The 24,159-nt window shown below is 35.9% G+C and overlaps 8 protein-coding genes and 1 non-coding gene across 13 annotated transcripts; 4 read left to right on the top strand and 5 right to left on the bottom strand.

Annotated features, from left to right (window-relative positions):
• Positions 1–164: 164 nt before the first annotated feature.
• LOC104785066 (uncharacterized) lies at positions 165–2,529 on the bottom strand. 2 transcript variants are annotated; one of them, XM_010510191.3, is made up of 3 exons: positions 1,992–2,529; positions 537–1,514; positions 165–440 (listed from the first exon to the last, which is right to left on the bottom strand). In XM_010510191.3, the coding sequence occupies exons 2-3, from the start codon at positions 1,506–1,508 to the stop codon at positions 435–437; spliced, it is 978 nt and encodes a 325-aa protein (XP_010508493.1). In that variant the 5' UTR covers positions 1,509–1,514; positions 1,992–2,529; the 3' UTR covers positions 165–434. The 2 variants fall into 2 exon arrangements, with proteins under 2 accessions (XP_010508493.1, XP_010508495.1); XM_010510193.3 differs by having other exon boundaries at positions 537–1,510; positions 1,992–2,099.
• On the top strand, positions 2,528–5,050 carry LOC104785064 (uncharacterized). 2 transcript variants are annotated; one of them, XM_010510189.3, is made up of 8 exons: positions 2,528–2,679; positions 2,769–3,123; positions 3,247–3,435; positions 3,527–3,618; positions 3,942–4,001; positions 4,101–4,170; positions 4,293–4,496; positions 4,585–5,050. In XM_010510189.3, exons 1-8 carry the CDS (start codon positions 2,528–2,530, stop codon positions 4,975–4,977), a joined length of 1,515 nt encoding a protein of 504 aa, XP_010508491.2. In that variant the 3' UTR covers positions 4,978–5,050. The 2 variants fall into 2 exon arrangements, with proteins under 2 accessions (XP_010508491.2, XP_087307985.1); XM_087451859.1 differs by having other exon boundaries at positions 2,548–2,679; positions 2,755–3,123; positions 3,247–3,418.
• LOC104785065 (F-box/kelch-repeat protein At2g43270) lies at positions 5,024–6,529 on the bottom strand. Of its 3 annotated transcripts, none has more exons than XM_010510190.3 (2): positions 5,985–6,529; positions 5,024–5,889 (listed from the first exon to the last, which is right to left on the bottom strand). In XM_010510190.3, the coding sequence occupies exons 1-2, from the start codon at positions 6,448–6,450 to the stop codon at positions 5,129–5,131; spliced, it is 1,227 nt and encodes a 408-aa protein (XP_010508492.1). In that variant the 5' UTR covers positions 6,451–6,529; the 3' UTR covers positions 5,024–5,128. The 3 variants fall into 3 exon arrangements, with proteins under 3 accessions (XP_010508492.1, XP_087307986.1, XP_087307987.1); XM_087451860.1 differs by having other exon boundaries at positions 5,024–5,908; positions 5,985–6,518; XM_087451861.1 differs by having other exon boundaries at positions 5,024–5,396; positions 5,985–6,508.
• A 1,953-nt stretch (positions 6,530–8,482) lies between these two features.
• LOC104793226 (putative receptor-like protein kinase At2g42960) lies at positions 8,483–12,025 on the bottom strand. Its single transcript, XM_010519545.3, has 8 exons — positions 11,431–12,025; positions 10,326–11,025; positions 10,133–10,237; positions 9,910–10,032; positions 9,652–9,822; positions 9,420–9,549; positions 9,105–9,314; positions 8,483–9,015 (listed from the first exon to the last, which is right to left on the bottom strand). Exons 2-8 carry the CDS (start codon positions 10,976–10,978, stop codon positions 8,896–8,898), a joined length of 1,512 nt encoding a protein of 503 aa, XP_010517847.2. The 5' UTR covers positions 10,979–11,025; positions 11,431–12,025; the 3' UTR covers positions 8,483–8,895.
• Positions 12,026–14,231: 2,206 nt separating this feature from the next.
• On the top strand, positions 14,232–14,304 carry TRNAR-ACG (transfer RNA arginine (anticodon ACG)). The gene has a single exon. It is a non-coding gene; the product is annotated as a tRNA-Arg (tRNA).
• Positions 14,305–14,437: 133 nt separating this feature from the next.
• On the top strand, positions 14,438–15,507 carry LOC104785062 (uncharacterized). Its single transcript, XM_010510187.3, has 3 exons — positions 14,438–14,766; positions 14,948–15,022; positions 15,097–15,507. The coding sequence occupies exons 1-3, from the start codon at positions 14,583–14,585 to the stop codon at positions 15,402–15,404; spliced, it is 567 nt and encodes a 188-aa protein (XP_010508489.1). The 5' UTR covers positions 14,438–14,582; the 3' UTR covers positions 15,405–15,507.
• On the bottom strand, positions 15,423–17,569 carry LOC104785061 (aspartic proteinase CDR1). Its single transcript, XM_087451858.1, has one exon. The coding sequence runs from the start codon at positions 17,189–17,191 to the stop codon at positions 15,605–15,607; it is 1,587 nt and encodes a 528-aa protein (XP_087307984.1). The 5' UTR covers positions 17,192–17,569; the 3' UTR covers positions 15,423–15,604.
• Positions 17,570–19,691: 2,122 nt separating this feature from the next.
• LOC104785060 (GDSL esterase/lipase At2g42990) lies at positions 19,692–21,089 on the top strand. Its single transcript, XM_010510185.2, has 2 exons — positions 19,692–20,162; positions 20,256–21,089. The coding sequence occupies exons 1-2, from the start codon at positions 19,794–19,796 to the stop codon at positions 20,937–20,939; spliced, it is 1,053 nt and encodes a 350-aa protein (XP_010508487.1). The 5' UTR covers positions 19,692–19,793; the 3' UTR covers positions 20,940–21,089.
• Positions 21,090–21,326: 237 nt separating this feature from the next.
• On the bottom strand, positions 21,327–23,671 carry LOC104785059 (transcription factor JUNGBRUNNEN 1). Its single transcript, XM_010510183.3, has 3 exons — positions 23,343–23,671; positions 22,521–22,795; positions 21,327–21,819 (listed from the first exon to the last, which is right to left on the bottom strand). The coding sequence occupies exons 1-3, from the start codon at positions 23,599–23,601 to the stop codon at positions 21,460–21,462; spliced, it is 894 nt and encodes a 297-aa protein (XP_010508485.1). The 5' UTR covers positions 23,602–23,671; the 3' UTR covers positions 21,327–21,459.
• Between the last annotated feature and the right edge of the window lie 488 nt (positions 23,672–24,159).

Here is a 24,159-nt window from a genome sequence, read left to right as displayed (position 1 = left end):
CTACTGAATACTGATTGATAGTTGGAGAACAACAAAACAAAAATGAGAGTCATCATCATCACTCACTTGCAAGTGGGTTTCCAAATTTAAAATCCTAGGATCAGTTTCGAAAGCTTAATTCTCTGCTTAAGATTACACCACAATACATAAGTACATTAACTCAATTTTGTTGTAAACACAAATTTGGTCTTTTATAATGGTTTCTGATCGGATATGGTCCCAGACTGAAACAAAACACAAGCAAGGGAACCAGACCACAATGATATAGAAAGTTCAATAAAAAACCCAAAGACAGCTCTCTATTCAAAAGTCTGATCCAAACCAGTTATTAAAAAGCACACACCAATATAAGTCTTTCATATAATTTATATATAGTTTTCAAGATCCAAGATTCAATACTTAACAACCATTATGTCTCTTCAGCTCTCTTTTCCTTACTCCTGTAAGAATTATGAAATTATATTTGTTAGTAGAAACGATCATAGATAGTGTTCAAGCTTCTATATAAGCAAAAGAGAAGAAGATCATATAATAACCTCATCGTCGTCATCATCATCTTCTTCCTTCTTCAGACGGGTAGAGCCACCTTCCTTGATAATAGGAAGCTTCATCGCTCCAAATGGTGTATCAACATCGACATTACCTTTGATAGTGTACCCAGTTCCTTTCCCACGGATCATGTCCCAAAGAGCAGAACCAAAGTCCTTTGGTCGGAATGTCATTGGCACATTAATCAACCCGCTTCCGTTTTTGTCAAGCTTGATCGAGTCAGATATCTCAGCTTTCCCAATGCTTACATCACACAACCAAACTTCACAGTCCAAGTCATTGAGCCCCAAGTCAAAATCATTCATGTTCTGAAGCCTCACGTGGAGGATCGCCACAGTTTCTTCCAAAGAGAACTTCTGGAACTTAATCTTCTCGATATCAACATCAGGTTTCTTAGGAATCGGAATCTCTCCAGTTTTCTCCAGAGGCAATGTCAGCCTTCCCAAAACAGGCACGTCAACAATCAAATCAACCTTGATCCTGTAAGGTATGATCATCCCAGGGTTGATATCATTGTAAGTGTTCTTGATGTCAGCATAGATCAAAGTCAATGGTATCTTGACAGTTTCTTCACCATGAGCCTTGAGTGTTCCAGCATCAGGAATCAATCCTGAAACAAGTTTCCTCCCATCACTCTCGACAAGGTAGTTGACATCAATCAAAGGGATAGGAACTGGATTGGGGTTTTTAACAAGGACATCAACAACAATATCAGCTCTCTCGAGATTGATCTTAGGGATATGAATAGCAGAGACATCAGCAGTAGGCTTCCCAAACCCAATGGTTTCCTCGATTTTCTCACCAATGTCATGAATGAAACCTTTCACCTTATCAAAGAATCCACCTTTCCCTTCTTCGTTTTCCTCGTCCTTATCTTTCTGACTTCTATCTACGATTTTCACGTCACCCTCATCAGGACCTCTAGTTAGGATCTCCGGTTTATCCTCAGAAGTAGACATACCTACCTAAGCAGAAACAAACAGGTCATCATTTTCAAAAGTCAATCAAGCAACACAGGGAAAGCATACAAATGGCTGTATTGTAAAAAGTCATACAAACAGTAACCAGTAAGTTGTAAAATGATGATGATGATGATAGAATACAATGCTGATCTTTGATCTCACAAAACACTGTAAGAGAACTCGCATCACAATAAAGATCTGATCTTTGTATAAGCTTAAACCAAACAACATACAATGGCATTTCTGTACTAAGTGAATCATGAGAGAAGAAACGATACGAATGTTGGATCTAAACAAAGATAGGACTAGATCAACCTAAGTGTCAAACAGATCGGAGAAAATAAGGTCAGGATCAGAAAAAAGCTCGATCTAAATATCACCAACGTTCGTTATCTCTGATGAAATCAATCATAAAAGGATCAACACAAGAACAACAACAACAACAACAATCAGAAGAAAAGTTGAGTTTTTTTTTTGTACCTGGAGAGTTGGATTGGATGAAATTGAGTTGCAGAGACAGAGAAGAGAGCAGAGTAGTGGTGCTCAACCAAAAATTGAATGATTGAAGAAGAAGACGAAGATGATTGTGAAAATTAATTGATTCGTTGAAAGAGTATTGGGCTTTTTTGGGTCCTTAAGGTCCAGTAAGGCCCAATTGTTGTTGATGTACACGTGTGTTTTTTTGTTGTTGACCTATCTATGCCTTTCTAGTAATCTTTAGTCCTCTTGACTCGAGCGTGCGCCACATTGCCTAATGCCTATCTCTCTCTCTCTTTCTTCGAATCGGTGCCGAAACTTAGAGAGCCATAATTTCTTAGGAATATATTGTTGCGTTTGATTCCTTAAAGCTTTAAGGTTGCGTTTGAATTTCGTTTAATTTGCAACCTTACAGTTTCGAGATTTCTGCAGTTAGTTTTTGATTCAGGAAACGAGAGAGAGAGAGAGACTGGATATATGAATCAAATTAAAAAAAAAAAAAAAAATCTGTGATTGAGAGTGAAATTGAATTTTGAATTATGAATGCGAATCACAACAACAACAACGGGAACAATTCAGGTTATCATAACCTCTGGACCAATGGCCTTATCTGTGCTTTCGAGTTTTGTCAAGGTCATCATCGTAAAATCAACAGCACAAATGCTGTTCTTGGACATCCCTCTCTCACAATGTATGATTGATGATGATTTTTTACTATAGTCTCTTTTTTTCTGCTTGTAGAGTTTTTTTTTTAACCTATATACAGTTTTGTTATGATAGGAATAAACAGAATTGTGAATCAGACCATTTTGGTTCTGGTGAAGAAGGGTCTTCGAGGAGTTACTGGCGAGGAATTGGATGGGATAGGATCTCTGAGCTTGTTAAGACTGTGCAAGTTGATAATGATTGGAAATTTCAAAACTTTGATGAGGATAAAGCCACAGTTGCTGAGCTTGCTGCTCCTTACTGGGAAAGACCACTTGATGGTCCAACTTGGTGGTGCCATGTTGATCCTACCCATCCAGGTATTGCCTCCTGGTTGCGTAATGCGCATTGGTTACATCCTGCTGTAAGTCTTGCTCTGCGTGACGAAACCAAGCTTATTAGTGACCGAATGAAACATATTTTATATGAGGTAAAAAGTTTCTTTCTAAGTATGTTTGCTTCTTTGTAATGTGAGGATTGTGCTTTGGTTTTACTACAGAGCTGTAATAGATCAAACTTGTTGTTGTTGTTGTTATATGTTGGTGGTGGATAGGTTCCTGTTAGAGTTGCTGGTGGGATTCTGTTTGAGCTTTTGGGACAATCTGCTGGTGATCCTTTTATTGAAGAAGATGACATACCTATTGTTTTAAGGTCATGGCAAGCACAGAATTTTCTGGTTACTGCTTTGCACGTTAAAGGTTCTGCCTTGAACATTAGTGTGTTAGGTATTACAGAAATCCAGGTTTGTTCTTCTCATCTGAATCATTGTTTTCCTTCATTCGTTTGTCAATTAGTCAAAACAGGTTTTTCTATGCCTTTCTTTGTCTTAACAGGAAATGCTTATTGCTGGTGGAGCCTGCATTCCGAGAACCATTCATGAACTAATAGCACATCTTGCATGTCGCCTTGCACGCTGGGATGATAGGTATTTGTCTTCCCGTGATCTAGATCAAGTTCTAAAAGATTGTATGTTGGGGAAGTTAAGTAGTGTTCATTATGCAAGCTTTTAGCAATGGAGGATACACATTTCACCTGGTCTGTACGGTATAAGCAATGAACGTGCCAAGCCTTTGTATTGCTTTGATAGAACTAATGTGTCTTATATTATTCTTAGAGTTTGCAAGATGGGATTCAACTGTCCCGTTCTAGATTACAGTTGTAGATTAGTTCTATGTTTAGTTAAGATATAAGAACCTTTTGATTCTTTTTCATTCTCTGGATTTAAACCAATCGGTATCCTTAATGTAGGCTATTCCGGAAGTATATATTTGGTGCAGCTGATGAAGTTGAGTTGATGTTCATGAACAAGTAACTTCAACTGAGCCTTCTCTTACTTTGGTATTTTCTTTCTTAGGCGCTCCTTGAGATGTCTACTGAAACAGAATAAATTGTTTTTGTTGATATCAGGAGACTGCAAGAGGATCTAAATCTATTCACTACAATCTTGAATCAAGAGATCAGAAAGCTCTCGACCCAGGTAAGGCTTTCTTGTTTGACTACAAGATGAGATCAGCTAGCTAATCTGGAATTGTGTTATATATTTCTTCATACAAGTGACTTTATAATCACGACAATATTTTCTTGTTCATCATTTATCAGGTTATACGGGTGAAATGGTCTCTCCATGCTAGAGAAGAGATTGTGTTCGAGCTTCTTCAGCAACTAAAAGGAAACAGAACAAAAGACTTGCTAGAAGGAATAAAGAAGAGCACCCGCGGTATGATCAATGAACAAGAAGCCGTTCGTGGTCGGTTATTCACTATCCAGGACGTCATGCAAAACACGGTTCGATCATGGTTGCAGGTGAGATTATCATTTTTGGAGATGATGATGACGTAAGTAGAAGAAACTCTCCAAGTCATCTTAAATTTGTTTGATTTGGCTTGATTAGGACCGGAGCCTCACGGTTACACACAACCTAGGAATCTTTGGAGGAGTGGGTCTTTTGCTTTCAATAGTGACCGGTCTATTTGGAATCAACGTAGATGGGATACCAGGAGCTCAAGATTCTCCACATGCCTTTTTTACTTTCGCAGCTGTTCTCGTCTCCTCAGGCCTTGCGCTGGCGTTCGCTGCTTTACTCTACCTTGGACTTAAGGAGCCAGTGGCAGAAAAGAATGTGGAGACTAGGAAACAAGAGCTTGACGAAATGGTAAAGAAGTTTCAAAGAGAAGCCGAGTCTCATGCTCAGGTCTGCAAAAAAATTCCTCAGAACATAGAACGTACAACAAGTAGTTGTAGAATAATAGTCCATGATCCTAATGGTTATGCTCTCTTGGATTGAAATCAGTCCGGTTTATGATTTGTAAATTTTAACTCATGGCAAACTCTTTTCTTAAGAGAAACTTCTTTTAACATGGAAAAATCCCAAAACAATAGTATCTAATAGGAGTTGTGGGTAAGCGAGAAACAGAGCATTTCAAAAAATACTAAACTCAAGACCTAGAGGAGACAAAATAATAGCGGAAAACTAGAAAAGACACATGTGCAGCGAGCAGTATAAGTGGGAACTTTGGTCCGATTGATATCCGCGATGTTGTTGTTTTGGGAGGCAGAAGTGGGAGCCAATTCTCAATGAAAGGAGATATGACCAAAGTGTGTTTAGAGATGCAGCGAATGAGGTTAGTGCTTGGATAGAATTTCAACAATCTCTTTTCATTGTCATGGAAGAACAGATTCCCTTGCTTGGAAACCGCCACCGGCCTGAAATGCACATCCGCAGTAAAAGTGTAAAGATTTAAACACGAGTATAAATGTATGGAGTAAGTCAAGGCCCATCCATCTTCTTTTTGAGCATCCATGGTCAATATCTCTAGTCTCCAGGGCGAAGTGGCAGTTGTGGCTACAGCTAGACGGCCATCAAGGTTCACTAGCTGCTCCGCGAATGTGAATGGAGTGGAATACCGTGGTGAAGGAACATCACGAAACTCTAGTGTGTGAAGATCCAAAGCTAGTAGTTTCAAAAGATCTTCACCTAACCAATAGATTGAGCCATTCACACAAGCCGACTTCCTTCTGGGATCAACCACATAAGGAGGGGCACGTACTGATCTCCGCCATTCACCAATATTGATATCAAGAACTTCACAGTAATGGTGAGGATCAAAGAACATCCTCACAACTTTAAAGCTCCCATTTACTTTGTCCCTACCAAATCCCATCGCCCAAAACGCAGGGAAAAAAATGCAACACTTGCCTACGATTTTCAATTTCTTCTAAACCAATCAAAAGTCAAATAAATTGTATATAGAGAGAGAGAGAGAGAGAGAGAGGGAGTTCCTGGTTACTTACCACAAAGGTCCATCATTTGATTTCGTAGGTCTGAATAGCGGCGGGTCACTGGATCTGGACCGGAAGGGAATCTAATAATATCTCCGGTGGAAGGGTTTAGAACATTGACCCAACCCGGTACGGGGATGCAAACCAAACCGTCACATGTCAGCGAAGGTCGTGTGACGTCGTCGCAGTGTAGGTAGACAACATCGACCTCTTCGTCACCTTGGAATCGCGACTCGATCCTCCGTTCTACTTCTCCTCCAGCAGCAAGGATTTGGAGGCGGCTCTGTTGAAGAAGACTCATACGCGAACGTCTCTCTGCGAAACTCTTCGATTCTATGATTGATCTCCATTCTTTTGAGACGGAGGTTCTGAATTTGCGGATGGATTTCAACGGCAATCGAAGGATGATTTCTTCCTGTAGATCGAGAGCTATGTAGAAGATCATCGGATTAGGGTTTTGTTGTTCCTCTTCCGACATCGGACCGAATTGAGGGTTTAACGTTATCCACTTTCCCCTTCTGTTTCTTTTTTTTTTTTGTATTAAAAATTGTTAGCGTGGATAAAATTAATATCCGGTTTAAAATTTTAATGAAATGATTACTTTGGTAAAGTGGCTTATAATTAGTATTCTATCTGTGCCTAATAAATTGATGTTTTGATATTATCACACCTATTAGAAAAAGTTTAACTTTTATTTATAATTATTTTTTGGTAGATGGAGAAATTATACACCATTAGATAAATAACATGTGTGAAAAAAAGTATAAAGTAATATAATAGCTTTTTAATCTATAAAATTAATTTTTGAGGAACAAAAATTAATTCTAGAACATCAATCTATTATGGATAGAGAGTATTTGTCTAATTATCCAAATACCACAGTGTAATTTTGTTTCACTACCAAATATATTCATCTTGAAAGTATTTCTGTATGTTTATTTTATTAAAAAAAAAATAGTTTTTGTATCTGATTCACTTCCCATGAATGAAAGATATAGATCTAATATATCTAATAATTAATACATAAGTATACTATATGATTAAAATAAAAACTAAATGATTAAAATATGCAACAAAAAGGTCAAATAAATGGTAAATGCAGGTATCGAACACGCCACTGTTGGCACAAAGCCACAAATATCAATTGCCAATTATGTTATTTAACGATTAGCTTTACTTTTTAATAAATACAGTTTATAAACATTACACCGAAAGGTTTTTTCAATTTCTCCAAAAATGTTTTTTCTTCCGTATGCATATTATACTTGAATGTTTTCTTAAATCAAACATTTGATTACTCACAGTTTTCGAGTTTATGCACATAAACTAACGTTCTAATGATGAAAAAGGAAAGATAAAATAAGATTAACTAACTAATTAATTACTCAAATCTACATTTTTGATCATTAGTTAGTAATTCTTATTCAATAATACAAAGATAACATATTTTTGGTCCAAAAATATTTAAATGAAATATGATTATATTAATTCTTTAAAATAAATTGTTGTGAATTGTAAATATATAAAGTTAGCGTTTGGTTTCACTTTATTGGTATAATTGAATCATTTTTCCATATGATTTTAATATATGACTTCATCAATCATCTCGGAAACGTATTTTTAGTTTTGAATTAATCATTTCAAATAATATGTTAGTTTGTTTTTGCGTTTGTGGGACAATTGAAAGATTATTGAGTGAACTAACAAAGCTATCAAACAATAATTGAAGGAAATATTATAAAAAATTTGTACGAGGGATGATTATACTTATTTAAAATAATATTTATGTAAAATAAACAATTAAATAATTAAGAAAATATATATATCATCATCATCACTTCATTCATGTATTCAACGTCACCCTTTTTTAAGAACTAAAAAGAGATTACCTTATTTACTGTTAAATTTAGGTTTATTTTGAATTTTCAATTAAAAATCAATTGGTAATTAGTACATCTGAGACAATTGCTACTATTTTTGGTCGTGGTGTTGTTGTGAGAATATTTTTTTGATCACAAAGTCTAACGGTTTCTAACACTCCTCCTAATTCTTTGTTATCCATTAGTTTCAAATGCACCAGTAGATAAGCTTTCGAAAGATATATGTGGTCGTGCAATAAATATATTTTTTATTTGGTGAGTTTATCTTATTAATTAATGTATTTGATTAGTAGATTTAGTACTATATGCAAAGTAAAGAGAATTAGTGAATTACTGTTATAGTAGCTTTTAACTGGCCACGTGATGAGAACGTGTCAAAGAATCTAATTCAACTTACAATGAATTTAATGATATGAGAAAGTGAGAGTCGCAACAAAAAAAGAAAAGAACAATACGACAAGTACGACGCAACATTTGACAGATTTGCAAGAAAAAAGCTAGTGGTTTTTATGGACGTTAGACTTTGATTATTAATTCAAATTCGTATAGTTTTGTCATCGTTCAATAAAGTTTTCACATTCTGATAATATAACAAATAACAATAGGTTTTGTAATAACAAAAAATAACGATTTCTATAAAAAGGCTTTAAGCTAAGCCTCTAGCCGTTATAATTGAACTTAGTTTTGTCTCTTTGTTTCTGTCCCTTTGTTTCTGCTTACGTCTTCAATCTTAAATAGATTTACAAAGACTTCTCTCTCCTTCTGTTGTCACATAAATCTTAAACACATGTTTTTGACTGACAAACGTTCCGTACCGACCAGACAGGAATAATTAGCTCCAAAATATTAAAAATATAAAAAGAAAAGAAAAAAGCCTCCTAAAGTTGCTGCAGCCATCAGTTATCACTCCACATGCTCTTTTGATCATCTCAGAGAGACAGAGCAAATCAAACGTGTGTGATCATCATTCATCAATCAATTAGTTTGCTAAGTAGAAACAGAATATCTCAAGACTTGAAGGAGCTGCTGTCTGATTCTATTTCTTATTCACAAGTCATATCAGCCTTTGTAATGTGAGTATCTGAACTACTAGGACCAAGAGATTCGTCTTTGGTCTCAACAATCTCCATGTTCGCTGTTTTGCTCCTTCTGTTCCTCCTCTCCTGCCATAACATGACGATTTTTGTTTGAATGATGAATACGGAAACATATATATTTATAACAACTGTTACAGCTTTGGACCATCATATACCTTGTGAAAAGGGTGTTCATCGGATTCAAGCATCCGTGCAACCTGACTCATTCTAGGACGTTTCTCTGCTTCAGGATCGACACATCTAAGGGAAACCAAAAGTGCCCGTTTCAGAGCACTTTTACTAGGTCTAGGTTCAAGTCTTGGATCCACAACTTCTTCAGCTCTTCTTGTTCCAACCATCATCTTTAGCCATTCAACAAGATTCACCTGCCAGCCAATACACAGACCGATTCATGATGTTCAAGAAACGAACATATTCATAACCAAGATTTCCAAGCAATGTACAAAATCTATACCAGTTTTAATTAGTACCTCATTAGCAGGACAGCCATAATCAACTGGATCCCGACCAGTTACAGCTTCAAGAAGCAAAACACCGAAGCTATATATATCACTCTTTTCGTTTAACATACCTGTATTAGCATATTCTGGTGCTACATATCTGAATAAAACAAAAGACAGCAATGATGTATTTGTAAGGACATCATCTGAGAAGATAATAATGATAACATGCCTAAGGAAGGTACAAAATTTTGGACTTTACCCAAAGGTACCCATGACTCTGGTTGTGATGTGACTCTCACCCGAGTCCAAGAGCTTGGCCAACCCAAAGTCAGAGAGTTTTGCATTAAACTCATCATCAATCAATATATTGCTTGCTTTTATGTCTCTGTGGACCACTTTTGGTTCAATTGCTTCGTGTAAATAAGCAAGCCTGTAAAATTGTACAAATTGCAGAGTATTTTATTATGCAAGCATTGAACATATCTGACAGAAGCTAAAACTGTTTCAAACCACTTACGCTTGTGCAGTACCAGTAATGATCTTCATCCGTGCCTCCCAAGTGAGATTTCCATGTTGCCGCATTGCTCCATGTAACCATTGTTCTAAGTTACCACTATTCACATACTCATAAACAAGCATCCTGTATTGATCATCATAATTAGAGACAGTAAGATCCTTTTGCTTTGGCAGTATAACTGTAGAAGTATGTTCAAAATGATAAAAAGACAAGTGAGACTCACCGATGAACTCCCTCTATGCAATATCCTAAAAGCCTAACAAGATTCTTGTGTCGTACATGACCAATAGCCTCAACTTCTACTCGAAATTCCTTCTCAGCTTGCCCTCTAGAGACCAAAGCTTGGAGATGATTATTAAGGAAACCAAAAATAGGATTTACAAACATGTAATAGTCCAGTTGAGTTGAAAACTTACAGATTGTTCAGAAGTTTCTTTACAGCAACCTCGGTACCATTAACGAGTTTACCCCTATAAACTACTCCATAACCACCCTCTCCAAGAACATTTACTGCAGCAAAACGGTTGGTAGCTAGCTCAAGATCCCTAAGAGTAAACCAGTGTCCCCAACCAAGGTGAGATATTTCCGGTAAACCAACCAAAGGAGATGCTGTTACATGTCCTCCATACTGTCTACCAGCACTTACAAAGCCTCCTTCTTCACCGGAATGAGAACTACAAGCTCTCTCATGATGATTCACAGAGCTACATTGACTTAAAGTATCATTATCACTAGACTTGGTTCTTCCCAAGTGAGACAACATCGTCTTTCCAGTGGATTTATCATTCATTTCGATATATAAACTTTCAGGGTGAGGATTGTGATTCTGAAACCTAGCTCTGTCCACTCTGATATCTTTGGACTCATGTGGTATCTGGTTGAAAGGAAACTTACTTGAAGAACTTCTAGATTTCCGGCGGAATGTGATCCATAGAGACAAGATGCAGAGAATCATAACTATGAATACTCCAACAACCAAACAAACCCATACCCACAACTTCAACCCCTTCAAACCAAAAAAAGATATCTTCTTGGACATCTCAGCGTTTAAAGAATTCTCAGGTGGCATCTCTGGTCCTCTGTATCGAAGCTGCTAAAACCTTCTCTTATAACCACCTAGACAACAAGAGAGTGTCTTACAGTTAAACACTTGCATACATCATACAAAGACTAAAAAGAGATATCTTTTTCACACTTCTCAGTTGTAACTTGGCCATATAACTCAATCTGATGGGTGTGAGTTAAGTAAGAAGAAGGTAAAAAACGCACACTTTCTCATTGGTATAAGCAAAAAAATTGCGGCATATCAACAAAACAAGGTATGGGGCATTACGTGTCCCCAAGAAAGATGGGAGCTCGAAGAAACAAAAGAGAATCTTTGGCTTTTTAAGACCATCGAAAAAAAGCATCACTTAAGTTTGAAGCAAGAGACAATCTACAGAGAATCTAATCACATAATGCCATCCAAAGAAAACATTCAGGGCAAACAACAAAACAAAAGAGAGAGCATATAAATTTTACCTTAGAATGTGGGGAGAGATAAAGCTTTATCCTTTAGATGTTGTATCTTCATCTTACAACAGAAGAAGAAACTATGAAAGAATGAAAGAGAATAAAAAAGGTTCCAACTTTTTTATCTGTTTCTGAAGCAGAGCCAGAGGAAGATACTGAAATCAATTAATGAATTGGAGATTTTGGGCTAACCAGAGATAGATTCATCTAACCCAGAAGGAACTCTCATTAGAGTTAAGGTTAAAAAACCAAAAGAATATATTAATATAACAAGGAAGTGTGTATATAACTATATATAAACTACACAGTAATGGGTTAATGGGAAAAAAAAGTTGGGTGGAACTGGTTAGTGGGGAGAGAAGCTTTGTTTGCAATGGAGGAAACAAGAGAGAGAGAGGGGAGTGAGCAGTGAAGGGAAAGCAAAGACAGTGGATTTGTCAACTGTAACATTTATAGCTGGTTGAAGAAATTAAATTAGATATTTTCACAAAATTTTATTTTTAATTATCCTATATAAACAACCAAAAATTATTGCAACAAAATGAAAAATTGAAAGTGGATAGAGAGATAGATATGGGTAGGGGTAAAGCCAGTGGTAAAGCACAGAAGAGGGAATTCCCAAACACACAGGCTTTGGGATTTTTAGGTCAATATTATTCAATATTGTAATCTTTTTTTTTTCTTCCTTTCACATGTCAAGGTTTGGATTCTATCAAATTTTACATTTTTGTTTTCTAGGTACTTCCAAATATTTAATTATGACATATACGCTTGTTGAAGACTTTATACTATTATTTTTTGGTCGTGGTGAATAATATATGGCATTCAAATGCACACAAATAGAAATTTATGTCTTTGTTGTGCGGGAATGTTACAACTCATTAGTCATATGTGTAAGGAAACCAATGTGCCTTTCTTGGAGAACATGAATGAGTTCATGAGAGAGACTAAAAAAAGCCTTTGATGGAGGCTTTACTTGAAGCATAACTTTTGGATAAAGTTTTATGCCAAGAAAAATAAATTAAATCTTATAAGCTTTTTTTTAACATAATGATAAAAGATGATTCTGGATATGGTATAATTAAGTCCCTAATAATACTATAAACATTGCACTTGCTGACTTGCATGTTGGTCGTCGTGTGATTGGTTGATGGTGGGTGGGGGTGTTGTTACAGGCTAAGGCCAGGTTTTGGCAGAGGAAAGAATGGCCAATTTTTTTTTTTCAGAATACTGTTGTTGCCGCCATGTGATCATGTGCTCCTCACGTGTCTTACACCTCCTTTTAGTTAGATTCGTCGTCCTTAAGTGTTTATTCCTCCCCAAAGTTTATGTGATTTTGATGAGGGCAGAAAATGTGATGGAAAGTCAGAAAAGAATGATTACTCTTTGATCAATTATCAATACTAGAATTATATGATTTCTCCATGTGTGCAAATTTATGCTATTATTGACACCCATATTATGTCAAATTTCCTTTTACAAAAAAAACATCTAGTGACATATATAATGAACCCATATGGGGTGATAGCGCAAGTTGACAAGTGTCACTAGAAGAATCTGATCAAGAATTCAAAAGACTTTTAAATTGATTTTAACTTAAATGTACAAAATTATGGCATTGAGTTTTGGTAAGAAGAATGAAGTGTTCAAAGCTCGATGGAAAACGAAAGAGATTCAATAACCTAACAACTATTATTGCATTTAGCTCTAAACAACGTACTTGGAAACTACTAGAACCAAACTAGAGACACATAATTGATGATTTTGCTAAGAAACCTCAAGGAATTCTCATTAAAAGTATGCGAGTTTGAAATTCGATAACATTGGTTTGGTCCGAGATGTATATATAGATGAATCTCTCCTAGTAATTAAAAAGTTTTACATACATAAATCGCATATATATACATCTAAAAAGTGTACTTTAATCCTTCTCCTATCATTTAGCATAGTTGAACTGCACCAATAGATAGAAATACAGTGCAAAGAAAACAAAAGAAGTCACATATAGGTAAGCTTCAGTCGAATTATTTAAAACAAATCGAATTGTCGTATATACAATTGTATATGTATTGCGTTTCCTTTATGTAGGCCTTTATAGATAAAGATTAAAGATACATATATAAAGAGGAAAAGTTTTTCTTTCGTGTGATTCATCAATTCCTATGTCTCTCTTTTCAAACTTTTCACCTTTGCTTGACCACCAAACAAAAAAAGACATAAGCATTCACAACGGCTATTTGGAGACCGACAATCACAAATACGATACCGTATCATAGCCCAATACAGCAATAAGCATATGAACACATTTCTCTAGTTCCGTATCAGTTTCGACATCCGAGTCTCAATAATAAGACAACGTTTCTAAAAACGTTTATGTGAACAAAAACACACATAATAAAAATGTACTATACACTACAACGTGTTGTTTTTGTCTAAAACGACATTTACAATGATTCCAATGCGATAACTTACGGGTAAAAAAAAAAAGAGCTTAGGATAGCATATACGCAAACTGTTACGGAGGTTAAAGGTCATACTTAAATGATCAAACACAACATTAAGAGGAAAGTGAAATCCATAAATTAACAAATCCTCAACACATCAAAAGAAGCATGAAGAAAATACACATTTACATATTTTTCACTCTTACTTTGATAAGTTTCATGTATTGTGTGTGTCTTCATCTTTTTTTCGCGACAAAAAGTATGCTTGATTTTGAGTCTTTTGACTTTAGACTTTAGACTTTAGACTTTGGAGTTTTAATTTTTACTCTGCTAAAGATCGTTGATAAGCGGAGAACAGACAAAAAGGACTCCATGGCCCAATGGATAAGGCGCTGGTCTACGAAACCAGAGATTCTGGGTTCGATCCCCAGTGGAGTCGTTACTTTTTCATTTTCGCTTTACACGTGTTTGCGTCCCACGTGTAAATCGTCCCACATATAAATAAACCGAAGGATCTTTCGGAACGAATTAAGGCGGTTTAGTTTGGTCAGACTCGGAGACGTGTATTAATTAATTTTGTTTTCCCAAAACAATATTTGAAAAATTTCCTGACCTCTCAACGAAATTGAAATTTTCAGAATCTCAAAAGAGGAACACAGAACAGTAAAGAAACAAAAAAAAAATTTGCAGTGGGGAAGCTTCGAGCTTTTTCATGTTATGGCTTTGAACTTCTTCTCCGCTTCTCTTCACCCACTTTCAAATCCTTCTTCTTCTTCTCATCGATTCAATCAGAAACACCTCCTTTCCCCAACACGTGTCCGCTCTGACAGGAACGAAATCGGCGTTACTGACAACGACAACAACAACAACAACAACGATCCTTCTTCATCTTCCTTCTCCGGTACATGATTCAAATTTCTTATCTTTCCGATAAGGGTTTTGTGTAATTTGCCAAATTGGTTCTTCGGTGAACTTAGGAATTGAGAAAGGACCAAACTTTGTGTGATTTCTATGTAAAGATGAGATTTTTTTTTTTTTAATCTATTGAGTTCTGATAAGCATTGAATTCGTTTCCTTTGAAGGTTCTTCTTCAACTTCATCTTCATCAGTACGTACACAACTAGATCTTCTTGAACAGCTAACTTCAACAAGTGAAGGTACATTACATTACATGGTTTTGATTAGATCGTAGTAGAATCATTCACCTGGGATTTATATTATTCATCATCAGGTTACATGAGTGATGGTGGTGGTGGTGGCTCGAGGGGACTTACTATACGTGACCAATTGGCTGGACTTGTTGGTGACAGAGACGATGATTTCTCCATTCCATTAGGCAAAAAAAACTTAAAGAAAGTGAGTCCTAAATTCTTAACCACTTCTCAGAAAAGGAACATTAAGAGACAAAGCTACCTTAATGAGGTCTCTCGCAGGAATGATTCTGTTTTCTTTGCTACTATTGGCGCCTTTGTACTCCTTCCTCCTTTAGTCATTCTAGCCATTGCTATCTTAACTGGCTATGTTCAACTCTTCCCATAACTATTAAAGTTTCTTTACTTTTGTCAATAAACAAAATTGCATATAGCAGGAGTTGCTTGTAATTACATCCAGTAATGAACATAGCTTGATCTTATTGGTACTATGTACTACTCTTTGTTTGATAAGGAGTATCCTAAAGAATCAAAGAAACTAGGTTCTGTGTGTACAGTTACTTTTATGTTTATAAATCTATTAACGGTTTATATATCAGCACACTTTGTGGGTGCGTACCCTAGTCTAGACCTCTTTGTATCATAGAGTATATGGAAATTTTGTTGCTGGTAGTTTCCAATGATGGAAAAGGATGATTTGGGAGTTCCTAGAATTGCCAAACAAACAATATCCTCACTCAACCTGATGAAGGTGTTCTCAACGGGGAACGTCCAAACTGCTCCATCTGCGAAAATTATCCCGAGCTCAGGCAGGTTGATGTTCTCCTCTACGCCAGACACATTGAAACAAGGATCAAGGATATGGAAATCTCCAAACACCGGGTACTTGTCTTTTATCTTCTCTGCAAACTTGTTTTTGATGATCTCATATGCTGGTTCAGCGAAATAGCTTAAGGTTGTACCCGAATCAATGATGGTTCCACCACCACCATCTGATGAGATGTTCCATGTTTCTTCAGGTATGTCATCAAGAGCTTCGCCGTCAACTAGAATGGATTTGATCTGTATATAGTAAAATGACTCCATAGAGTTTTCCTTCCCGTTCACAAAAGAAGTGAAATTCAGATTCGGGTGGTTCAGCAAATCCTTGTCTTCTCCAAAGATCAACTTGCTGCTTACATTGGTGTCGCTGTTTCTATCGACAAGACAGTAGGAAAAGGAATGACCGTAGAGAGAATGAAGTTGAGAAGAAAACGAAAGAGGTCCTCTTCCTAATCCAAGCAGACCTGAAGCACCATTGAAGAGACCTCGGTTCCAATGGCCACACCCAAACATCATGTTTTCCACCTTGTACTCTGAGCTTTCTCCCTCGGTGGTCGTGAGATTAACGGTAAAGGTCTCAACCGCGAAATCTCCGGTTGTGTTTGACCTGTCTCCATACCAGTAGAAATAAGGGCATGATTGGTTATCTGATTCACACTGTACTGGAGGATCGGGTGATGAGATGAGGCTGCATCTAGGGTCATTGCATGTTATGTTCTTGAACGAAGTGGATGTTTTCGGGTCATAAAATGCACCGTTTTGATGGAAACAGTCGTGGCAAGGCAAGCATTGGAGCCAGTTTAAATCACTCCCGGTGTCAAGAATCAATGAAAAGTGTTTTGGTGGTGTGCCCACAAGCACATCCATGAAATATTCGCCAGAACCGTGTATCATACCAGACTGAAGAGTTGCTACCAGCTTCCCTGTTGAAGAAGCCTCTGGAGCTCCCACCAAAGAAATATCCGAGGTAATCTTCTTCTTAACCTTCTCATATTTCGATTTCTTAACCCGGGCGTGAAGCGTCTGAATTCTTGTGAGGTCTTGGATTTTAAGATCAACAACTGAATGTCTTGTTCCCTTTGTTTCTTGATTAATCTCCCTGCGTTTTAGTTGAAGCTTCACCAAATCTCCTGTATGATCCTTGGCAGGTTCATGTTCCATGGAGGAGAAACCGCAATCGTTGCTTGTGGAAGAAGAAACAGAACTGAAACGCATCAGATCTTGGGAATTAAACCCGTCAAGGGATGAAGAGTTATACTCATGTTTCTCTGAAAGAGGTCTACAGTCCCCGGAAAGTGGTGAGACAATGAACAAAATAAGGCCAAGGGATATACTTACTAGTTTGGTCGACATTAAGCTGCTGAGATTATTAGAAATCTCCGGCAACCTATGATAAAAGAAAGAGAGGCCTATGAGAGATACGAGTTATAGATGATAGTCTCTTAAGGACAAAAGAGGAGGGAGCTAACATGAAAAGAGCAAGGGAAGTATAGGATTTTTTGAAAGTCAATGGGAATCAAATCGAAGATCAAATTAATTTTTTTTTTAAAATGACAATTCGATATCTATTCGAATGAGACTCTTAAGCCGTAGCATGTCAGGACAAAACAAGAAAAAACAATCGCAAATAATAGTTTAGAGATAACAGAATATTGTAGGTGGTGGTCTTCTCTTCAGTAAGACCAGACCGGTTCAAACATGTGGAATCTTTATAAACAAAACATTTCTGATTTGTACGTTTGCGTTGAAATGTGATATTTTTGGTTTAATAGTAGTAGTATCAAAGATTATTTGGTAGTACTTCATTAGTAAAACTTGAAATATGTAATTTTTTTATAATAGGACTTACTATAATAAACAACCTAATTTGCAGTGTAGTAGCTAGTATTGAACTATATATTTGGTTGAATACATACCCTCTACGTACGTGTTAAATCTCTTAATGAAAATTCACATAATTAGATCAAACGCACATCCACATATAATGCGACTTTTTTAACTAGAAAATTATATATCATCATTGAGAACACTTTAAAATATCAAATAGCTTATTATACTTTAATTGACTGTAGAAGAGTCTTTAAAATTCTAAGTGTGTCTTTGACTGTGACTAACTAACCACATGCACATAAAGTTATAAACAATTATTCAAATACTTTGTTTAAAAAAAAAACTGAAAGATTGTGGAAACACCAAATCTTTGGAAAACTTAAAATTTTGAAAGTTATACTTTTTCCTTTGCAACATTATTCTTCTACTGAAATAGAGCAAGTTTAGGAAAATGTAATCATTTTCACGTAGATGTATTTTTGTAAATGAAGCAAAAGATTCGAATTTGACTTTCACATTTATATACTGTGTAAGTGCAACGTCTTCCTAACCACACTATGAGCAAACTGATTAACGACATTTCAGTTTGTTATAATCCAAACCAAATATTCATTCCAATTGTGTGCACGTAATTCCAATATATTTCCATCTCTATTGTTCAAAACTACTTTTTTCTCTCTCTCTTATTCGCCAGTTATGGGTTCAAATCTACTTTTCGTGTTCAAAAAACAAATGCTAGATGTGTTTTGAAAATTTAATATTTCATTTCATCGGTGTTGTTATAGTGTAGCCGATATGTTTGACGTTAGAAAAAACTTGGCACTGTAGCCAAATTGTTTGTTTTTCTAATATGAAAGCATCACGAGTCAGTGAGATAAGTATTAGTAAAAAACAGATCAAAACACTCTACATGCATGTACACACGACGTCAAGATAGGATTACCTCCAACTATGTTAATTTTCTAATTCATATGCATAGTTAATTTTTGTCTTCTGTTTACACATGTTAGAAAGCAGCCTTACTAACCACCTCATGTCAATCACATATTCACATCCGTAAAAAATGTTCACCAAATTCGCTAAAAAAAAAAAAAAGGTGTTGACTACATAATATATAAAAGACGATTTGCCATCTCTAATCAGTCACAAAATCTTTTCTCTAACTAATGGTTTTAAGGTGACCTCTGAACCTTTAAACTTGATGTTGACGGCTTGACCTAATTTATCTACAGCTACCAAAACTTGTTTTAAAGATATATAATTGACGAGGCTTATATGATTGTTACGAATCATGCGGTTCACGGGTCAGTCGAAATCATAAAGTTTGGAGGTGCAACCACCACTACGTACATTATTATAAGCTTATATTATTTATACATCTCTTCTACATGTGTCGTTTCATTTATTACCTCACCACCCACTTTTCTCACTATAACCAAAACTTAATAGAGAAATACCCCATTCCACACTATTTTCTTAATTTGTCTTTCTCCATATTCAATTTTTGGTGTTTTTCTCACCTATGTTGTAACAGATCGAATTATCACCTTGCATTGATGTGGTGTCACATAGCTTATATCTGATGTCACGTCTACTAGATATCAACCAAATTTGAATGTGGTACGTAGGCTTGTGAAAAAATAGTGTTAGTTTTAATTTACCGATATAAATGTACACATCTGCTGAAAGGAATTATATACATGACTGCTCATTGTAGGTAGATATCTGTTAATGAGCGCACTGAGCATGCATGCATTATATATCATACACCCACCAAACTTCGAATTCAATAAATACTTCCTACTCTGTTCCTTTAGTTTGGTTCTTTAATCAAATTTGTACAGAGTACTTATGAACAAACAAAAAAAAAAACAATCTCAATTAAAGAAAGAGTAAAATATCAATAACGACAATATCTTAAATCTTATGTTCCTAAAAAAAATTGATTCTATACCACCGAATTCGAATAACTTATAGAGTTATAGTACACTGAAATTAACCCAGTTCATAACACAAGAATTCGTACACATATCTAATATTTTAGTTCATTAAATACTATATAGTATGTATATATACTGAGTGAAATTCCTAGGTACCATCGCCGCATGCTAAACAAGTTGTTAGCATGGCAACACATTATTTGTCACCATCAATATTATGCATTATTTTGGCCACTCTTGTCTCCATTGTCGGAGCAAAGGTCCCGGCGATTATAGTCTTTGGTGACTCTTCCGTAGATTCCGGCAATAACAACTTCATACCAACAATGGCCAGAGCCAATTTCGAGCCTTACGGTCGTGACTTTCCCGGGGGACGTGCCACTGGCCGCTTTTGTAACGGTCGTCTCTCTTCCGATTTCACTTCTGAGGCTTTTGGCCTTAAACCGACCGTGCCAGCCTACCTTGATCCGTCCTACAATATCACTGATTTCGCCACCGGGGTTTGCTTCGCGTCCGCCGGCACAGGCTATGATAATGCCACGGCCAACGTGCTTGTAAGTCCACCATTCACTTCAAAATACATAATTCCGGTTGATTTCTTGCATAACAAGATATATCGAGATGATTGTCTTGTTTTGAAATTTTAGGGCGTGATTCCATTATGGAGAGAAGTAGAGTATTATAGGGAATACCAAAGCAAACTTTCCGCCTATCTTGGCCACCGTAGAGCTGCCAGAATCATCAGAGAATCTCTGTACTTAGTCAGCATAGGAACCAACGATTTCCTTGAGAACTACTTCACATTACCGGACAGGAGATCTCAGTTCAGCATCAGTCAGTATCAAGACTTTCTGATAGAGATAGCTGAGGTGTTCTTAAAGGATCTTTACAGACTCGGAGCTCGGAAAATGTCTTTCACCGGAATCTCGCCTATGGGATGTCTACCATTGGAGAGAGTGACGAACCTTGACGACCCTTTTAGCTGTGCTCAGAGTTATAATAACCTGGCTGTTGATTTCAACGGGAGATTGAGAAAATTGGTGATGAAGTTGAATAGAGAGCTCACTGGAATGAGGATTTTCTTTGCTAATCCTTACGATATCATTTGGGACATTGTAACCAAACCTGATCTTTACGGTCTAGAGGTATCTAGTTCTGCATGTTGCGGCACGGGATTGTTCGAGATGGGATTTCTTTGCGGCCGGAACAATATGTTAACTTGCAGTGATGCGAATAAGTTCGTTTTCTGGGACGCATTTCATCCCACCGAGAGGACTAATAAGATTGTGTCCGATCACTTTTTCAAGCATCTCAAGAATCTGTTTCATTGATCCTATATATATATATATATATTCCTATTTTACTTCTTTATGAGTACTTTTGCAATTAGTCAAATACAATTTCGAAGATAAGAGCTTTGAATGGATGTGAAAAGTGCAGACGATTGATCCAATAAAAAAGTTGAAAGAAGGTCAGAGAAATAACTGGTTGCTTGAGCAAGAAGTATCAGAAAAATATCTTCCTCTAGAGTGTTAGAATTGTTGTTTTAGTAATTTCGGGATAGTTAAGAATTTTTTGGTTAATTAGATCCATTTAATATCAAAATCAAAATTTTAAAAATGGGTTGTTTGATATTTGCTTCATTTACGTCCTTTTAAATTTTAACGTTGTCCCTTAATGGGTTTTAAGGGATTACTTTCCTTTTAACATATGGTGCATGCATGCAAACTATATATGTATATCAAAACTATTAAAGTGTCATTACAGAACATCAACATTATTATCTAAAAACAAAAGCAATGGTTTGTTTTATCTTTTTACACAAGGCTCATGAGAAAAGGAAAATTATTACTAGGGTTTAGTGTTGCCATCTATAACAGATCTAAGTTCATCCCAACTTGCTGAGTCTCCGATGAAATCTCCACCGTTGACGTTCCAGAAACTGAGGAGGTTATTATCATTACAAGATGTATATGTCGGTTGATTGAAAGCCTCCATATGTTGGTTCCAATAAGGATGATTATGTGGCTGAAGCGGCGGCTCGTGGGACAAGGAGTCTACTACGCGGTGGCTCGTGTGGTCTGAATCTAAGCTGCTTGTCTTAGAACACGAGTCGGTTAAGGTGATAACCGGTTTTCGGATTGGTGGTACGATGGTTGGGTTTCTGTGAGATGTGACCCGTTTGAAGATTCTGCATAGTGTCCATACCTCCTGTGAGAAAAAAAAAAAGACGGACCCCATTATAAATTTATTCCAACTGTAATAATATCTGAAAGCAATTTATGAATGCGTGATGCACTTTTGTAATTATTACGACTATTCGAATCTTCAAATGCTATAAAGAAATTTCATATATACATAACTGTCCATTAAGTGCCATTGACTCAATGAAAAGTCTGAATTTTACTAAGAGAATCCGATTCTAACAACAATAGGTCAATATGTACTCGAAATTACATAAAACTAATGGATGATATCATTATAGTGGTTATAGTTATGCTGATTAATGGATGAATTCATTATAGTTAAAACTTAATTCATTGTGGACGTTCTCACTTACATTAGAGCTTAATTAGTCTTCGTGTGAAACAAATAATTAGTTGGTCTATTTTTAACAAAAAGGTTGGGGCCATACTGAGAAGAAAATGTGGTGTAGCTTTCTCAATAGCTCTAGCTCGTTTGGAAATGTGTTCGTGACTGACTTTTTAAGGCATTTAATTAACACTACGAATGATAGAAACTTGTCTCTTCAAAAATGGACAAGATATATGGTTTAGCCTGATGAGTGATGATGATATTCTTGGTTAAATAAACCGGATTTTTTTATAAAAAAAAATTGTTCACAAATGGCAAAACAACGTAGATTAATTTACAAAAGAAAAATTGTTTTAAGACAAAAACAAAATACTCACAGCTTGTTGTGCTGGCGAGTCGGTTTTGGTGGTAGAGGGGAGGCGGAATTCATGCATCATCCAATCGGTTTTGGTGCCTTTACCGGCAGAACCAAGATAGTAAACCAAAGATTTCTTGAGACCGACACAATCTAGATTGGAGTAAACCGGTTTATCAATACCAGTGGCTTTCCAGAACCCTGAACCGGTGACTCGATTTGGTCTAACGCTATTTCTGTATTTCCTACCTCTCATGCAGAAGAAGTACCACTCCTTTTCCCCGACGCTGTTCACTCCTGATAAGATCCACCGTTTAGTTAAAGCTCTTATTAATTTCGTAAAAATTATTTATAGAAAACGAAAACTAAAACAAACTATATATATAAGTCCTAGCTAGTAGTGTATAAATACAATTTCGCTTTCACTACCTAGTTAATTCTGTATGCATGTGTTGCATTTCCAAAGTTTCAATTGACTAGCAACTTGTGTAATTCAGATTTTGAGTTTTGTATATTACTATATTTGGTCTATGAAGTTTAAATTAATCATCGAGGGTGTTCAAGACAAATTATATTTTCGTTTGGCTTGACACAAACCAAATTTGTTTATAAGCTAACAAGAAAAATCCTAGTCGGCTATCTTATTTATGTAGATATCTAGCTATCTATAGAAATTGAAACCAAGTCGGTTTTTCGAATATACTTTTTTGCTATTTTGTATGTTTCTGACTCATAGGAGATCAAATTGGACATTTCTTATTACTGAGCTAATAATCAATGAACCGATAAAGAATTATAAGAATTACCGATAAAAAAAAATGGGTGATCCAAGAAAAAGACTTACTAGTAAGATCCCAAGGATCGAACTTATAGATATCGATCTGTTTGATAAGTTCGAGTTTGATCGGTTTGTTCTCTACTTTTCTTCGAAGATAAAACCCTAAAAGCTCTTCGTCCGTCGGATGAAATCTGAATCCAGGAAGTGGTGCTTCATCTTCTTCTTCATGATCCTTACCTAAGTTACCTTTGCCACTCATCTTCACTACATCGATCTCTCTGTAACACCAATCAAAGTCTCTCTGTATGAAAAGTTCTCTATGCATATATGTGTATTTATATAGGTATAAACTTTATCTATTAAATGATTATTTCTCTGCCATTTAATTGGTGCTCAGTCAATTACGAATGACTTTGACTATTATTATGCACACAACATCTTATAGACTTTCCCAAATATGAAATATCTTTAACGGGTTTAATTAATCGTCCTCATTATTTAAATATTATTTATTCAATGAAGTAATGTATTCTTAATTAAATTTTGCGTGAGTCATTTATTTGTTTTCAAAATATGATACTTTTATAGATAAAACTTGTTCTGGTTGTGTTTAAGTATATTTCTTAAAAATATATAACAAAACAATAAAAAGTGTTATATAGTTTGATATAGATGGCTATTAAAAATTACGCAGAAAAGTCCAGGGAAATGGAAAATAATTAACTCACTGATTGCAACTAATTTATATGTATGATGTAATATATAATCGAAAATCAAACATGTCGTTATCTGTAGTTGTTACGTACTACTATTACAGTAATAATATCAGATTATCATTAAACTGTAAATTCAATACATACGTGTAAGGGAAGTCACGTGGTTT

Source organism: Camelina sativa, chromosome 5 (genome assembly GCF_030686135.1).
Source record: "Camelina sativa cultivar CO46 ecotype springtype chromosome 5, ASM3068613v1".
Lineage (NCBI taxonomy): Eukaryota > Viridiplantae > Streptophyta > Magnoliopsida > Brassicales > Brassicaceae > Camelina > Camelina sativa.
Note: the sequence above shows the minus strand (reverse complement) of the source record. Positions and strands in the feature narration are given on the sequence as shown.

What these genes read in the sequence shown, in the direction of transcription:
- LOC104785066 (XM_010510191.3), bottom strand. Translation starts at nt 1,508, where the DNA reads ATGTCTACTTCTGAGGATAAACCGGAGATCCTAACTAGAGGTCCTGAT.
- LOC104785064 (XM_010510189.3), top strand. Translation starts at nt 2,528, where the DNA reads ATGAATGCGAATCACAACAACAACAACGGGAACAATTCAGGTTATCAT. An exon ending in GAGTTGATGTTCATGAACAA is followed by an intron (nt 4,002 to 4,100) that starts GTAACTTCAACT and finishes TGTTGATATCAG; the next exon opens with GAGACTGCAAGAGGATCTAA. An exon ending in CGGTTCGATCATGGTTGCAG is followed by an intron (nt 4,497 to 4,584) that starts GTGAGATTATCA and finishes TGGCTTGATTAG; the next exon opens with GACCGGAGCCTCACGGTTAC.
- LOC104785065 (XM_010510190.3), bottom strand. Translation starts at nt 6,450, where the DNA reads ATGTCGGAAGAGGAACAACAAAACCCTAATCCGATGATCTTCTACATA. An exon ending in TCAAATGATGGACCTTTGTG is followed by an intron (nt 5,890 to 5,984) that starts GTAAGTAACCAG and finishes TGAAAATCGTAG; the next exon opens with GCAAGTGTTGCATTTTTTTC.
- LOC104793226 (XM_010519545.3), bottom strand. Translation starts at nt 10,978, where the DNA reads ATGCCACCTGAGAATTCTTTAAACGCTGAGATGTCCAAGAAGATATCT. An exon ending in AAGAAACTTCTGAACAATCT is followed by an intron (nt 10,238 to 10,325) that starts GTAAGTTTTCAA and finishes TTTGGTCTCTAG; the next exon opens with AGGGCAAGCTGAGAAGGAAT. An exon ending in ATTACTGGTACTGCACAAGC is followed by an intron (nt 9,823 to 9,909) that starts GTAAGTGGTTTG and finishes ACAATTTTACAG; the next exon opens with GCTTGCTTATTTACACGAAG.
- LOC104785062 (XM_010510187.3), top strand. Translation starts at nt 14,583, where the DNA reads ATGGCTTTGAACTTCTTCTCCGCTTCTCTTCACCCACTTTCAAATCCT. An exon ending in TTCTTCATCTTCCTTCTCCG is followed by an intron (nt 14,767 to 14,947) that starts GTACATGATTCA and finishes TTTCCTTTGAAG; the next exon opens with GTTCTTCTTCAACTTCATCT. An exon ending in GCTAACTTCAACAAGTGAAG is followed by an intron (nt 15,023 to 15,096) that starts GTACATTACATT and finishes ATTCATCATCAG; the next exon opens with GTTACATGAGTGATGGTGGT.
- LOC104785061 (XM_087451858.1), bottom strand. Translation starts at nt 17,191, where the DNA reads ATGTCGACCAAACTAGTAAGTATATCCCTTGGCCTTATTTTGTTCATT.
- LOC104785060 (XM_010510185.2), top strand. Translation starts at nt 19,794, where the DNA reads ATGGCAACACATTATTTGTCACCATCAATATTATGCATTATTTTGGCC. An exon ending in ATGCCACGGCCAACGTGCTT is followed by an intron (nt 20,163 to 20,255) that starts GTAAGTCCACCA and finishes TTGAAATTTTAG; the next exon opens with GGCGTGATTCCATTATGGAG.
- LOC104785059 (XM_010510183.3), bottom strand. Translation starts at nt 23,601, where the DNA reads ATGCATAGAGAACTTTTCATACAGAGAGACTTTGATTGGTGTTACAGA. An exon ending in CGATCCTTGGGATCTTACTA is followed by an intron (nt 22,796 to 23,342) that starts GTAAGTCTTTTT and finishes GGATCTTATCAG; the next exon opens with GAGTGAACAGCGTCGGGGAA. An exon ending in ACTCGCCAGCACAACAAGCT is followed by an intron (nt 21,820 to 22,520) that starts GTGAGTATTTTG and finishes TTTTTCTCACAG; the next exon opens with GAGGTATGGACACTATGCAG.